This window comes from Carcharodon carcharias, chromosome 26 (assembly GCF_017639515.1).
Source record: "Carcharodon carcharias isolate sCarCar2 chromosome 26, sCarCar2.pri, whole genome shotgun sequence".
Lineage (NCBI taxonomy): Eukaryota > Metazoa > Chordata > Chondrichthyes > Lamniformes > Lamnidae > Carcharodon > Carcharodon carcharias.
This window is the reverse complement of record NC_054492.1, coordinates 33,827,534-33,844,484: the sequence shown is the minus strand read 5'-3', so window position 1 is coordinate 33,844,484 and position 16,951 is coordinate 33,827,534. Positions and strand designations below refer to the sequence as shown.

The following is a 16,951-nucleotide window of genomic DNA, read 5'->3' as shown; positions in this document are numbered from 1 at the left end:
CATGCGTCTGCTGCCTTTGTTCTTCTAGATGGTAGAGTTCATGGGTTTGGAAGGTGCAGCCAATGTGGCTGCAGTGCATCTTGTGGAAGGTCCTATTACTATGTCAAAGCATGTGGATGGAGTGAGTAGTCCAGTGACAAGCCCAAAAGACAATTTTTTTTGCTGTTTGGAGGTTGGGGATAAAATAATTTGCACAGAGGCGTACCAAAGAAACTTTTGACAAAAAATATATCCTTTGGGCAGACTGGGTATAGCAGCTGCTTTCTGCCTGTGATTGTAATGCTTTTATTGTGTTCTGTAGCAGGAGCATCACCAAGCTGTAAAGTTAAATCGACCCTGTCAGCTAGTGGCCTGTTGGCACTCACTCAGTCACCTTTGTTATATGCTGGGAGAACACCTGCTAAGAAAAGACCTGGTAGAGGTAAAGTTCAAACTTCCTATCATATCCAAGTGTTATGACTGATCCATGAGCTATTACAGAAGTTATAATCAAAGTTATCCCAAGCTAATGGAAAGGTGGGGAGGGAGAAGTCTTGCTTTCTTCCTCCCCTCTTCTCTGTCAGTTTTATGTCATTATTTAAGATTTATGTACCAACCTTTAATTGGCTAGGTCTGGCTGGTAGGTTTTTTGGATCTGGGTGTGGACAAATGTTAACACATCAAACGGGGACTGAATCGGGGTATGGAAATTTGGATGGTTCAGTTCCTACTTATCGCTGTAAACATGGCAAATCTAAACTATTGGAATAAATTTAAACCTTTGTTCTTGCTCATGGTTCCTATTGAGGTAAGCTGCATTGTATTGCTGAAATTGCACTGGCAGACCAACACAGCTACCACATTGTTCTTGTTTTTATCTCAGCCGAATGTTATGAAGCATGATCCTCACCGGACAGCCACAAGTACTTTGGAGAAATCATCAGGTGGTGATTAGGAGCAAACCTGCCTCCATTGCTGTCTGTCCATTCTGTCTTTAGCCCAGGATTGAGAGCTAACTGAATTTGGATAACTTGATACAAGTTGGGACTTGAACCTGGGATTTGGGTTCCCCACCACACCACGCATTTAGCCACTAAGCTTAAGAGTTTTGTGCGCAAAGAGCTAAGTTCTTGATTGTTCTGAATTTTTTACAGATACCACGTATGAAGATATGCAGACAGATGCCTCTGCTAGCAAGAGAATGGCGATAGCTGGTGACATTGACCAGGATTATTCCCCTTTCAGCAAAGTGCCTGTTCGCCGTTGCATCACAAAAACCTACTCTAGAAAAAAGCTAGTCAGTTAACTAGAACACCTCAACCTTGGCTTCATCCCCTGCTGGCTTTGTTTCTGTTCTTTTTATTGAAGGATGTAGGGTATCAAATGCAGCAAATATTTTGAATAATGGAATTCTTTATTGTGTTCATCATGGCTGTAAAATGGCACTTGCAATGGAATGAACGCAAGAGGGTGCAACACTACATTCTAAATTGTAATCCTGTGTTCACATGTTATGGTGGATTGAACCTTCAAATTTCATGTTGCTTTTTACAAATGCTTTTGACATTTTTTCCCATATATATTAGGGGGGAGAATTTTTCCCCTGTTGCGGGGGATGTTCAAGAGCGGGCGTACCCCTGTTTGGGAGCGCGCTGCCATTTTATGTGGGTGGGCTAATTAAGGCCCACCCATCGTGACATCCGCCAGGAAGCAGTGTGCGCTCCCTGTGCGGGCGGAGGGGGGATTCCCTAAGCCGAGAGTGCACTCTTTCTTGCATGCGCTCGAAAGAGCGCACTCATCTCCCTGAGGCTAAGCGCTGCCTCGGAGATCGGCGCCAAATTCAAAATTGTGAAATATAGAAAAATAAAATTTCCCTGACATGCCTCCTCATGTGACACTGTCACATGAGTTGGGACATGTCCATCACTTTTAATTAAATTTTTATTAAATTTTTTAAAAATCTACATGAAACCTCATCTTGCCCATGGATGAGGTTTCATGCTTTTTCTAAAGCCCACCAGGGCTCCTGGCCTGCCCACCAACCTTAAGGTTGGACGGGTAGGTCCTTTAAGTACTTCAGTTAGTTTTTAAATGGCCTCAATTGACTGTTGATATTTGTCATTTCTAATTATAAATACATTTTACAGAAGGGTACTAGTCTTTTTGCTGGCTTTTAGATTTGTTTTAGACTACCCGAAACGATAACGCTTGGGGCCATATGAGAGGGAACGTGGCCTACGAGCATATTGAATGCAGATCACCAGTAATGTTTCAGATTTCTATTAAATAGTAAATTGTGTATAAAGTGTTACAAATTTGGGAATGGGGTGTAAAATTATGTAAAGTGATTTTTAAATTAAAACTTAAACATTTTGTACAGTTATTTGGTAAAATTGTGAATTTATCACTGTACAGAAAGTATATTACAAAAAGATGCAGTTTGTAGATATTATGCCGTATATTAAACTGTTTCAATGCTGTCCTGCTGAAGGTGCATTGAAGCAAATGAACCTGACGTTTCAAGTGCTGATCCACCTTTTATATGCATTCAGAATTTTCTGTTTTCATTTCAGATTTGCAGCATTTGGATATTTTTATTTTCCTCCATGAAGGATTAGAAAAATACTTCCATTTGTATAGGTCCATATTAGAATCACGGAACAGCATAGAAGAGAGCAGCCATTGTGTCTCCGAAAAAGCTAATCACATGGTTCCATTTCCTTGCTGTTTATTTTTCTAGACTTGCTCACTTCTCTTAGTTATTATGGATTCTGTATCTACCACAGGTATTGATAGAGCGTCCCATGTTCCAACAACCCTCTTGTCTAATAAAAATAAACTCCCACCATCTTTCTGTTCCTTTGGTGATTTTCTTCAACTAAGTTCTCCAGTTATCAACTTGCTGACCACTGGAAATAGTTTTCCCTGAATTACCTCATCAAAATCCCTCATCAATTTATAATGCTTTGTCAGATCCATTAACTTTCTCTGTTTTAGTGAATTGTCTCTTCTGGGAATGTGCTCTTGGGATTTGAGATCACAGTAACCATTGCAAAAAGGTAGATCTGAGGATAAACCCTTCAAGAATTAAAAAGTTGAGTTTTAGTGGGTCCCCCTGCTCAGGTTGAGAGAATGCATTGGTAGACTACACTTCCCTTCCCAGGCTTCCATCAATTCATGCGATTATTCATGCACCAGAACAATTGTTACGCCACTGAATTCTTTGTGGTGTGCTAATATCCATTTGAAGATACATGCTCAAGAGTTTGCGTACTTTACAAGATGGGTGCATGCAATTTAGTTCCTTCAGTCTATGGTGTACTCATTATTTGAGAGCAGAATGAGGTAAGATCACAAGGGAGAATAGTCTTAAGTAAATTAGTTGCAACAGCAGTGAACTCAGTTTTTTATATATATATAAATATATATATATAAAAAAAAGTATGGCATTGGAACCCACGGCTTTTAACCCTTTTGGGTACTGAATGTCTCTTAGAACATGTACATTTATTAAATGTTGATCTACAACAGATGGAATGGAAGCAAAAGTCAAACTATTCAGTTGAGAATTTTCATTTCTGAAACATCTCTGCCTGAGGTATTTTTGTTCTACCCATTGACATCTAAAGAAATAAATTAGCATTTTTGGCTGAAACCCTACATCTGACATTGGGCCTGAACTTGAAATGTTAATTGGGTTTTTTTTTCTCTCCCTGCACCTTCAGTGTATTTGCAGTATTTTCTGTTCCTGTTGTTCATTGCTAGTCAGCTAGGTCTACATAAGTAGCTGTTGTGTAGTTCACACTAAGGATTGCTATAACGAGATCAATGTGATGCAGCTCCACATGTCGTTCTTGAATATACCAGCAGATGTCCCTATATCTAATTGAAATTGTTTAAACTTCCTCCATTCATCAGAAGCCATTCTCTCAAGTTTATGTACATATGCACATTTGTTTTATTATCCTGACAATCAGAAGGATTTAGGTTAGTTTTACTGTTCTATATACTTGATAGCTGCAATCAGATTGAAGTAGATAATTCAGCCAGTGTTTTTGTTAGTTTTATTTTCAGATTGTCTTCATGCCTCCTTTGAAGGTTCTGATTCATCCAGTTTACTGTTCCACAATTATTGGTGGCTTCTCAAAATTTCACCCAGAAAGCTGTTTTTCATGTGACCCTATGTCGTGTTCATAGGTTCTTGAAGTGAGGCGTGGGAATCAGCAGGGAGGATGTATTGGTCGCTTTTGTCACTGGTCCTGGCAGTTTATCACAGTGGCACTATTTTTAGCATTTGAGATGCCAGTAATATCAGACAGCAGTGAGGGGTCTGAGCTTGAAAGAAAATAAATTGAGAATCTGATTGCAATAAAAAGGAAGACAGCACTTTGCCTTAATTGGATTCTTCCTCTGGTTGTCCTCTAGGGGGCATACTTTGTTCAGTTTTAATGGCAATCAGACCCTTGCCTATCTGGGCTTTTGCATTTCGTGCAGCACGTGCTTAATGGTTAAGTTATATCTCCAACTGGAATGTTTTTTAAAAAACAGATTTTTATATCCATTTTTTTTTAAATCATTTCCTGATTTTGACTTGTGTTAGCTGAACTCTTGCAGCCCTCGATTGGTCGCAGCATTCCAGAGAGGAAATATTTAGCAAGGGTTCCAGCTTCTAATTATCCAGTAACCCTTGTTGCACAGGAACGATCACTGTTTAGAACCATGCATGAAGAATACTCATGGGTGATTGTTACCAGTGTGGAGTTGTAAGCTTTTAAGATTATGAAAGGATTTGATAGGGTGAATATTGAGATGATTTCACTTGCAGCAGAGACCAGCATTAGTGACCATCAATATAAGATGGTCACTAATAAATACACAGGTAAATGGGCCAAATGGTCTGTCTCCATGCTGTAGATACTATGAGGAGGGAAGGAAATTAGGTAAAGACAGATTCTATGTTAGAATTGGTAAGGAAGTCCACCTTTTAAAATGTTTTTTACTGGAAGGAACTAAATAGTTTATTGGCAGGACATGGAACATTGGGAGGAGGAGGAAGCAATGGTTTGGTATCATCTGCAAACACCCGGTCATTCAGCAATTTCCTTGTGCTGTTTTAATGGACAGTTACTGTAAAGCCAGCACAAGAAGGTGATGAGTTTTAATTTTGTCAGCAAATCGTCGTCACAGTCATGGTGGATAGGATGTGCCAGAGAAGTATCTTTCATCAGGAATTTATTTCTAGCTAAATAGTTCTAAATAACCCGATCTGTTTGGTTTCTGATGGAGGCGATGTGGTGGACAGGCTCCACATATGAAAGTAACCAATACAGAGTAGTCTGGTCTGAGGCTTTATCCTTGTTCGAAAAGACAACGAGGCTAAAACAATTTGTGTGTTGAAGGCCTAAGGTAAAAATCAGCTTTGGATCCTACTCATCATTGCTGCTACTCCCTGCGCAGGTGCCTGTGCTGGGTGAGAACAGGATCATGTTCAGCTGTGACCATTGCTCTGATTGGCCAGGTTACAAAGAATCATTGACTGGGCTCATTCTGGCTGGCTGCTTGGGTGAGATAATAAAGGCCATGAGCCAATACTCACGAAACCATCCCTTCAGGATTGGCAAAAAAATTCAGGGAAAGTCAGTGGGAAAACTATACTGTATCACTAGAACGAGTTACACCTGTGTGCAGCTCACTCAAATTTGAATAAACACTTGGTTTGTTTTTGGAAAAGTTGCTGAGTGTTCATTGCATAAAGCGCTTGGCTAGCTACATGGAAATAAATGCTGTAGTACTTCTGAACTGTGGGTCAGACCTGCAAAACAACAGTCAGTTTAAAGGGGTACTCCTTTTATTTGGAAACCTTTTATTAAATACTTGACACAAAGTAGTGTCCTGTGATATTGGAATGAAGATGGTGCTGGTGTTCCAGCTGTTCTCCCTCACCAGGATATTTCTCCCTCATGTTTATCGAGTTTCCCCTTAAATGCATCAATATTAAGTGTTTCAAACATTCCATGTGATTGCAAGTTCCACATTCTTGCTACTTTTTGTTTTTTTTATTCTTTCATGGGTTGTGGATGTTCCTGGCAAGGCGAGCATTGCCCTTGAACTGAGTGACTTGCTAGGAATTTCGGAGGGCAGTTAAGAGTCAACCACTTTACTGTGGGTTTGGAGTTACATGTAGGTCAGACCAGGTGAGGGCAATGAACCTGATGGGTTTTTATGACAGTCTCGCAGTCCCCATTGCCGAGACTAGCATTCAATTCCAGATTCATTGGTTGAATTTAAATTCCACCAACTGTCATGGTGGGATTTGAACCTGTGACTCTGAGCATTACTAATTCAGTGACTTCACCACGACACCACCGTCGCCTCCTACCACTGTTACCTCCTACCAAATACTGGCCCCACTCCCCAAGAAGTTTCTTTGTAGGGTAAATACATTTATTACAATTTGTCTATTGACTTTCATATTGTTCTTTTCTTGATGGCCTCTAGCACAGACTAAGTGTTTGAGTTATACAACAAGGACCCCAAGCCTTGAATGCCAATCTCTGAGTCAATTGGGGAGTAATTGGAATTATACCCCAGTATAGGGACTAGGAAATTTAGACAGAATCCCTGCAACTGATCAATTTCCAATAACTCCCTCAGGTGAGGTTAAGGTTGGGGTTATGTGCAACTTCCCCTGTTGTCTCCCAATCCCACATTGTGTGAGGCTAGTAGAATATTGATTGGATAATCAAAGGATGAAGTGCCAGAGACCAGCTAGTGCCTGAATAAATGGGCGTTAATGATTTCAGGAACAAAGGAGAAAACTAAGCGGGGAATAAAAATTAATCCCGTCAGTGATGCTAGATTGAGTTTATTCAAAACCATCATTCTTTTGTGACCTGCAAAAGTTACTCCACTCCCTCCTCTTTGAAAGCACCATGATTCACTGTATTGTAATTGGGAACAGCGAAATTGTCTGATGATTATCTGCCCCCCCAACCCCAGCCCAGGGGCATTGAGACCAATTGATTTATTTCCCATCTGTCACTCTGGTTGAGATTGGCCAACTTGACTAACTACCTGGGAATTGAACCTCAAGCCTTCCTGTTCTACCTGACGGAATAATGCAAACAAACTTTGTGGGGGAACTGGGTCACTGCGCAAGTTATCAGCACTGGCTCAGTGATGTATCTATATCATTGTGCCAACTCCTTTCTTCAAATAACTCCAATCATCTTTTCAGTATGATAGCTTGTCCTGTCCTGAGTTTTTGAGATAAACAGGAAATGCTGCAAAAGCTCAACAGGTCAGGTAGCATCTGTGGAAAGAGCATTTCAGGTCGATGACCCTTCATCAGAACTGTTGATCAGCATTTCTGTTTTTATTTCTGATTTCCAGCATCTGCAGTGTTTTGCTCCAGCTTTTGGGATCCTGCTAGTGCCACCTTCCTTTCTCCTTCAGTTCTGAGGGGCTGTTTGTGGTTCAGTATACAAAACCTGGAAACCAAATAACAAAAATACCAACAGCTTGAAAACTTTAATACTGAGGAAATTTAGGATTTTGATGCTAGGCAAGGATTCGTTTTTATTGGAGTTTTAAAGGAATTTTTAAATGTTTGTATATTATTTTTGTAGATTTTAATCAATGCAAAGGATTCTAGGAATGGAACACTGTTCATTTTAAGGCACACAGCGGGGTGAATCACCAACTTTCCCACCAAGCAGAAAACCAGTGGTGAATCAGTCTGCTGTTTTCCAACCCCCACAATTTTCATTGACTAACGAACATGAGAGGTGGGTTTATGTCAAACAAACATCAGTCCTCTAATGCCCATTTTCCACCAGGAGGTAAAAGTGGAAAAACCACCCCCTCTTTTGCATTAAGCATTCCCAACTCCAATACAGTCTGATATTAGATGCAGAGTATAGAGGTCCTTCTACCCTTTCTCAACAACACCACCATGCCACAGGTTAGATATGTACAGAGCCAGAACCGTCCTGAGCATTGGGTTGGATGCAAATTAAAACTTGCCTTGATTCTTTGTGACTGTGTATGACCTTTGAACAATGGCGTAATATTTATGTGGCAATTAATTGAAGCATTTGAACACTGCATCTCCACTCAGTTAAAGAGGTACAAATATAATCTTGGCTGAGAAAGAGAGAAATACCTGACTTCTGCCAAGTGCCTATTTGCCGGTATCCGCCCTGGTTGGGGCACTGCAAGTTCCCAAGGGCAATGTTATTTTGAGAGAGCTTAAGCTGCTGGATCAGAAGCTCCTATATGTTTAACTCCTGGCCCAATACTACTAATGACCTGATCTATGTATTTATATGAAAAGAGATGAAGCAGGACAGATGAAACTGCTTAAATATCTTCAGAAAATGAACTGTGTTGGGGAAGAGGCGGAGGGGGAAGGGAGAGAGAGTTACACAAACTGCTATTCCATGTCTAACACAGTTGCTCCTGCTAACACCTTCAACTTTAACCTGATAAAACAACCTGTCTGTACAGCAAGATATGTGAAGTAAAGACAGAGTTATCTCTTAGTCAATAGGCTTTGCATAAAATTCCATCAGAATGCCTGGATTCTGTACGACAATTCCACACCCTAAAACTGTTTCTTTTATTTAGAAATATATAAATCATAATATTAGAAGTACTGGGTGGGAGTTGAATTGATCCTTTCTAGCTACTCTGTGTTTTCTTTCAGTTTATACCCAAGTTTCCTGCTCAAAATAACCTACCTCTGTGCTTCAGTGACTGCCTGCTATGAACTTCCAAGAATGGCAATATTCAGTTTGAATTTCCAACACCAGCCATTTCCTCCTGCTGAAGTCAAAGCACTGATTGTCCCCGATGTCTGTAACACTCAGGTAGTGAACAACACAAACAAGCAGCCATGAAGACTCAATCCCTTTTTGTGCTGCGGCGAGAATTAGGAAAGCAATCACACAAAGAGTTCGTGGCTGGTTAGATGATCATTTTAGCTATTTCTTTGCCAACGTTTGATAGAATTCCACCACTGCAATGAACAATGATACCATGAAAATCAGGGAAAATCAGAGCTTTAGTGTCAGGCTAGGAATGAGGAGCGTCTCAGCTGAGGAAAATATATTTTACAGCATCTTATATTTCTCAGAAGTACCTTTTAAAGCTTTTCACATACAGTCACTTAATTTTGAAATATATTTACTTTCATATAGCCATTTTGCTTGCAAAATGATCACACAGATATCAATAAGAATGGCTGGTTAATCTGCCATTTGTTGGTTGAAGAATGTTGGACAGTCACCAGGTAAACTCCTTTCTCTCTTTCAATTACAACTGTGGCTCAGTTGTTGGTACCCTCACCTCTGAGACACAAGGTTTTGGGTTCAAGTCCCAATCCAGGGCTTAAGGGCAAAAACTCAAAGCTGACACTTCAGTGCTGCACTGTTGGAGGTGCTGTATTTCAGACGAGGCATTAAACCAAGGCCCCATCTGCCTGCTTAGGTGGATGTAAGAGATCCTGTAGCACTATTTTGAAGAAGACTAAGGGAGTTATCCCTGATGTCCTGACCAATATTTATCCTTCAAAAAGAGATTGCCTGATTATTGCTGCCTGCAAATTATTTGCTGTGTTTCCTACTGTACAACAACTGCAGTTCAGAAATACTTCGGTGGCAGTAAAGTGTTTTTGAGATGTCCAGTGGCCATGAAAAGTGTTATATAAATGCAAGGTTTTTTTTTCTTTCATGGATCTTTATCTCCCACCTGAACCATCAGATGAGGCCACACCTTTCTGTTTCCCCTCCAAAGATGCCATTTTCCATTGGCACTGCATTGGAATGCCACCTAAGATTCTAATTTCAAATCCTGTGTGGAACATAAGTCCATAAGTAAGATTCTTGTGATTGATCCCTATCCAGTTGGCATAGTCAGTGCTGGAAGCATGCTTGTGTAAACTAGATGAGGACAGATTGAATTCGGCTTTGATGGCATCGCCCTGTGGGTGGATACGCTGTCACTTGCTGTAAATTCCCAAAGAAAGGCCACTTAGCTAAGGGAACATAAGCTGACCAGTTACCAATACAATAATAAACCCAGCAGAGATTCACCCTTTGGGACAGTGAGTCACTGAAAAATCATTAGGAACATTAGTAATAGGAGTTGGTCATTCAGCCCATTGAGCCTGCTCTGCCATCCAATTAGATTAGGGCTGATCCTTACCTCGAATCAGTTACCCAGCTTAGCTAAACATATATTGATACCCTCATTTCAGAAAAATCTATCGATCTCAGACTTGAAAACTCCAATTGACCCATTCCCTGTTAATTGGGTTTGAGAATTCTAGACTTTTACCACTCTTGGTGTGAAAGGCTAATTCCTGATTTCCCTCTTAAACAGTCTAGCTCTAATTCTATTTTTTTATTAAATTCATGTAATTTGGGTTTCGCTGACAAGGCCAGCATTTTTAACCTTTCAATAATTGCCCTTGAGAAGGTGATGGTGAGCTACCTTCTTGAACCACTGCGATCCACTGTTGTTAGGAAGGGAGTCCCAGGATTTTGATCCATAGACAGTGAAGGAATGGCAATATAGTTCCAAGTCAGGATAGTGTGTGGCTTAAACTTGCACATGATGGTGTTCCCAGCTGCCCTTGTCCTAGATAGCAGAAGTTTAGGTTTGGAAGGGGCTGTCAAAGGAGGCTTGGCAAGTTACTGCAGTGCATCTTGCAGATGGTACAATTGCTGCCACTGTGCATCGATGGTGGAGGGAATGAATGTTTAAGGTGGTGGATGGGGTGTCGATCAAGCAGGCTGCTTTGTCCTAGATGGTGTTGAGCTTCTTGAGTGTCGTTGGAGCTGCACTCATCCAGGTAAGATAGACATGGTAAATCAACGAGTAAAGACAAGGCAAAAGAGAAAGGTATTATTACAGGAAATGAAAAACAGACTGTGACAGGAAGGGATAGAGAGTACAAATCTAACAGTAAATCAAAAGATGAGACTAGAGGTTATAAAAAGAATAAAAGGATAAAACTAAAAGCTCTGTATCTGAATGCATGAAGCATTCAAAACAACTGAGAGTGCACATAGAAATAAATAAGTATGATTTGATAGCCATTACAGAGAAATGGCTGAAGGAAGACATGGATTGGGACCTGAATATTAAAAGGTATAGGACCTTTAGGAAGCGTAGAAAAGATGGAGGGGTGGCCCTATTAGTTAATTATGGTATTAGCACAATAGAAAGGGATGACCTAAGTACAGGAAACCATGATGTGGAAATGGTTTGGATAAGTTGAGAAATGATCAAGGCAAGAAGTCACCTGTGGGATTTGTGTGCAGGCCTCCTAATAGTAACCACATGGTAGAATGGAGCATAAGGAAGAAATAAAGGGAGCTTGTCAGAAAGACACGGTGATAATCATGGGAGATTTTAATCTACATGTAGACTGGCAAAGTCAAATGGGCAAAGGTAACCTAGGTGAGGAGTTCATAGAATGTTTCTGGGATAGTTTCTTAGCACAGCATGTTCTGGAGCCAAGCAAAGAGCAGGCCATACTAGAACTGGTATTGTGCAATGAGATGGGATTAATTAATGATCTCATAGTGAAGACACCTCTAAGTAACGGCGACCATAATATGCCTGAATTTTGCATTCTGTTTCAGGGAGAGAGGCGTGGGTCTGAGATGATATTTTTAAACTTAAAAAAGGGCAATTCTGATGGCATGAAAGCAGAACTGGTTAAAGTGAATTGGCAAATTAGGTTAAGGGATTGGTCAATAGAGGTGCAATGGAAACATTTAAGGGGATATTTCAGAATACACAGAATAGATACATTCCAACGAGTAAGAAAAAGTCTAAGGGATGGACACACCATCTGTGGTTAACTAGAAATGTTAAGATAGTATCAAACTTAAAGAAAAAGTATACAATAGTGCAAAGAAAGGTAGAAGGCCAGAGTATTGGACAGAATATAAGAAATAGCAAAGGACGATTTAAAGGTTAATAAGGAGGGAAAAATTAGAGTATGAGAGAAAGCTAGCCAGAAACATAAAAACAGATAGTTTCTATAAATATTTTGAAAAAAAATCAGGTTAACAAAGTAAGAATTGTCCTATAGAAAGTGAGTCTGGAGAATTGATAATGGAAAACAAGGAAATGGCAGATGAATTGAACAGGTATTTTGCATCGGGCTTCACTATAGAGGATACAAGTAACATCCCAGAAGCAGCTATAAATCAAGAAATGGGAGGAAGGGGAGAACTCAGGAAAATTACAATCACGAGAGAATTGGTTCTGAGTAAATTGTTGGAGCTGCGGGATAACAAGTGCCCAGGTTCTGATGGATTTCATCCTAGGGTCTTAAAAGAAGTGGCTAGTGAGATATTTGATGCATTGGTTTTAATTTTCTGAAACTCCCTAGATTTGGGAAAGGCTCCATTAGATTGGAAGAAAGCAAATATAACTCCATGTTTCAAAAAGGGAGAAAGACCGAAGGCAGGAAACTACTGGAAAATACTAGAAGCTATTATTAAAGAAGCTTTAACTTGGATAAGTTAAAGGTAATCAGGCAGAGTCAACATGATTTTGTGAAAGGGAAATCATGTTTAACCAATTTATTGGAGTTCTTTGAAGAAGGCACATGTGCTGTGGATGAAGGGGAACCGGTAGATATACTGTACTTAGGTTTCCAGAAGGCATTTGATTAAGTGCCACATCAAAGGCTATTGCAGTAAATAAAAGCTCATGGTATAGGGGGGTAACATATTGGCATGGATGGAAGATTGGCTGTCCAACGAGAAGCAGAGAGTAGGCATAAATGGGTCTTTTTCAGGTTGGGAAGATGTAACAAGTTGTGTGCCACAGGAGTCAGTGCTGGGACCTCAACTGTTTACAATTTATATAAATGACTTGGATGAAGGGATGGATGGGATGGTTGACAAATTTACTGGCGACACAAAGGTAGGTAGAAAAGTAAGTTGTGAAGAGGACACAAGGAGGCCACAAAAAGATATAGATAGGTTAAGTGAGTGGGCAAAGATCTGGCAAATGGAGTATAATGTGGAAAAATATGAAATTGTCCATTTTGGCAGGAAGAATAAAAGAGAGGCATTTATCTAAATGGTGAGAGATTGCAGAGCACTGAGACGCAGAGGGATCTGGGTGTCTTAGCCCATGAATCTTAAAAGGCTTGTATGCAGGTACAGCAAATGATTAGCAAAGATAATAGAATGTTATCATTTATTGCAAGGGGAATTACAAAAGTAGAGAGGTTATGCTTCAGTTGTACAGAGCACTAGTGAGACCACATCTGGAGTACTGTGTACAGTACTGGTTATCTTATTTAAGGAAGGATGTAAATGCATTGGAAGCTGTTCAGAAAAGGTTTACCAGACTAATATCTGGAATGGGTGGGTTGTCTTATGAGGAAATGTTGTACAGGCTAGGCTTGTACCTGCTGCAGTTTAGAAGAGTAAAAGGCAACTTGATTTAAACATATAAGAACCTGAGGGGACTTGACAGGGTGAATGTGGAGAGGATGTTTCCTCTTGTGGAAGAATCTAAAACTAGGGGTCACTGTTTAAAGGGGTTGCCCATTTAAAACGGAGATGAGGCGAAACATTTTCTCTCAGAGGGTCGTGAGTCTTTGGAATTCTCTCCCTGAAAAGCCGGTGGAAGCAGAGTCTTTGAATATTTTTTAAGGCAGAGGTGGATAGATTCTTGGTAAGCAATGGGGTGATAGGTTATCAGGAATAGGTGGGATGCAGATTTGAGGTTACTATCTGATCAGCCATGATCTTATTAAATAGCGGAGTAGGCTTGAGGGGCTGAATGGCCTACTCATGCTCCTTGTTTGTACGTACGTATGATGATTCAGACATCAGTGGAAATAATTTCCCTGTATCCGGCCTATTGAAACTGTTTAACATTGTACATTCCTTGATCAGATTACCCCCCAATCTTCTCTGCTTAAAGGGAATACAAATCAAGTTTATGCAAACTGTCCTCCTAATTTTACCTTCCATGTTGAAGCATCATTCTGCTGAATCTGCACTGCACTCCCTTTAAGGCCAATAGATGCTTCCTGAGGTGAATGAATTGGCCACATTGGGGAGAGAGGGAACAAATGTGTGAAAAAGAATAACAAAATTAAAAAACACGGTTCATTGTGTTAGCTGACGCTTGGCTAGCTAAAGTATTTTAGATGTGGAATATAAAAAAAAAACTGTTGGATGTTTTTCATTAGGCAAGAAGCTGAGACAGGATGACTGAAGGGAATAGAGAGGAAGGGTAGGGGTCTACAAATTTACACATTGGCTACCAGCTTTGTGTTGACCCCAGTCAAGCTCTTGTTTCCTCACAGCATCGCTGGGAACAGAGGCTCTTCCTCCCCCTGCACCTGCGCTCCGCTGGTGAAGAATGGCTGGAAACAGCTGCCATTAGACCTGGGGAGGAGGGGGCGGGTGAAGGGAAATCAGAGTATTAGCAAAATACAACCAGCCAGAGGAAAGAAGCACAATACAGCCTGAGATCTGAGGATCAGCAATGTGTCAGTCCATTTCCTGGACAACATTGAAGCTTCACAAATAAGTTCCAGTGTTTTTCCTGCAAGGAGATGGTTAGTGCTGAAACTCATGGAACATTTATCTTTCAGCTGCAAACTTCAGTCAGTTTATTTATTCAAACAGTTCTCTTTCCTTCCCTCCCCTCTTTTCCTGAGGGTGCTAAGCAGGGAGATTTATAATCTAAATCTAAATTATTTGCTGAGGAATGTTCATTACCTCTTGATTGTATTTATTCATTTTTATTGTTGATGAGAAGCCCCAGGGAAGGGCTAAGTCTCACCAACGTGGAAAGAAAAGAGTAAGAGAGAGTGAAGGAACTCAGGAAGTGGTGATCATGTGACACTATGCTCAGCTTTTCTAAGACTGTATTTGTAGGAGGAAAGGGGAGCTAAAGGAGGGAAGGAGATCCACAGTTTTGAGGTTCTTTGGATGGATGCCCCACCAAGCGGTGGTTTCAACATGGTGTGGAAACAAGGGAGAGGAAGAATTCATCTACCATTGTGGCCAGAGCTTAAGAGGAGCCAAAGAAGACAGTTCAGAGAGACAATCCTCAGTATCATTAAAGAGTGGAAGATAAGAAATAAAAACAGAAGGTGTTGGAAACACTCAGCAGACCTGGCAGCATCTGTGGGGAGAGCAACAGAGTTAATGTTTGAGGTCCATGCCCTTTCACTACAATCTGTTCTGTCAGACCTACTGAATGTTTCCAAAATGTTCTGTTTTTATTTCAGATTTCTAGCATCCACGGTACTTTGTTTTTCTGAAAGTTAAGAATAGAATGAGAGCAAGAGATGTTGGAGGCAGGTGATTGACAATCAGATAACAAACATCTTGTTTCAAGGTCATGGACATGGTGCAAGTGAGAAGAAAGCGATTCCCATTTCATTGTCATCCCCTGAGTTTGGGGGCTGGTGGGTGGTTCCTGATTGATCTTGTCCATACTTGAGAAGAAATGGTATCCTGAGTTGGACACCCCAGTTATCGTCAAGATCTGCTAGGCAGAGCTCGGAGGGAAGTTGTGGCCTAACTGGAGCTTTATAAAGGCTCAGCCAAAGCAGCCAAGTTATGCTGAACCTTTTGTAAATCTCCAGTGTATTGCAACCAGTTCTACTCATACCTTAGGAAGGATTTGAGAACGTGCAGAGGTTTACCAGAATGGTTCCAGGGCTGACAGATTGAGCTAGAAGACTAAATTAGAGAAGCTGGGTTTGTTCTCCTTGCAGCAAAGGAGATTGAGGGCAGATTCGATAGAGGTGTGCAAGAATATGATAGGTTCAGGTTGGCAAGACAAAGAAAAGCTAATCGTGCAAGGACTAAGGGACACAGATATGCAGCAAGTCATAATTACCTGAAACTCACTGACTACGAAGGTGATGGAAGTGTGGATAATCAATGATTTCAAAAGGAAATTGGATGGGCATTTGATGCCATGAAGCAGGGGAAAGGGACTGACTGAACTGTTCTACAATGAGCAACCATATGGACTTAATGTGCCGAATGGCCTCCTTCTGTGTTATTATCACCCTATGACTGTCACAACGAGCTCTGTAACACAAACAAGCTGCTGCTTTTCTTCCCAACAACGTGCTTCCCAACTCCACCAACACTGGGGCGGAATCTTGTTGCGGTGTTGGCAAGACCTGCCCACCGGCAGGAGAGCTGGCGAGAAGGCAAGAGGAGTTGGGAAGGCCCACCGACCTACAAACCATGAATCAGGCAGTGGCGAGGCTGCCAGTGGGCCGTCCCCTGAAATTAAACCCCGGGGCTGGAAATCCTGCTTAGCGAGAGCTGCGGACCATTCAGAGGCCCGCAGCTCTTGCGCTCAGCAGCGCCACTGAGAAGGCTGTGGTTGCTGCTGGAAGGACACCCCCAGAGTCCCAGGATCGTGGAGGACCCAGGCTACAGTTAAGTAATGGAGGCGGAGTTTTATGGGGTGGGGGTTGTGGGGAGAAGGGGATGGGGGTGACGGAAGCAAGGGCAGGGGCGCGGCTCTCAGCTCCCACCCCCACCCCTTCCTGATGTCCAGTCTCTTGATCAGACACTATGTGTCTTTAATCAAGGGACAACCCTCACCAGCCGAGGTGACAAGCATCCCTCACAGGTTCACCTTTTGTGCACGCTGCATGGTGACAGGCCCGCTTGCAGCTGGGGTGAGGCCCTTAAGCGGCGATTAATTGGCAGTGGGGCAGGAAGGTCGACCATGGGCCTCCCGCCCAGAATTTAATTCTGGTGGAGGCAGAAACACAGCAGGGTTCAGGTAGGCCATCAGTCCGTCTAACTAAATATCCTTCCCATTTCCAAGTGAGAGCAGAACCTTCTGCCCCAACTCTCACTGAGGTATAGGTTTAACGGGCACTGGGGACATTCTGGTAACTCTACAAGTAGGAACTCTTCATGTGTGATATTCAGCCATGGAACAT

At 41.5% G+C, this 16,951-nt stretch overlaps 1 protein-coding gene across 1 annotated transcript in view; it reads left to right on the top strand.

Moving 5' to 3' along the window:
* The window catches only part of ticrr (TopBP1-interacting, checkpoint, and replication regulator), a 47,117-nt gene extending 45,386 nt beyond the window's left edge, over positions 1-1,731 (top strand). The window contains exons 21-22 of the mRNA XM_041174905.1: positions 302-421; positions 1,134-1,731. Of these exons, the coding sequence (XP_041030839.1) occupies positions 302-421; positions 1,134-1,285 (272 nt within the window). The 3' untranslated portion in view covers positions 1,286-1,731. The remainder of the gene's footprint in view (positions 1-301; positions 422-1,133) is intronic.
* The last annotated feature ends 15,220 nt before the right edge of the window (positions 1,732-16,951 follow it).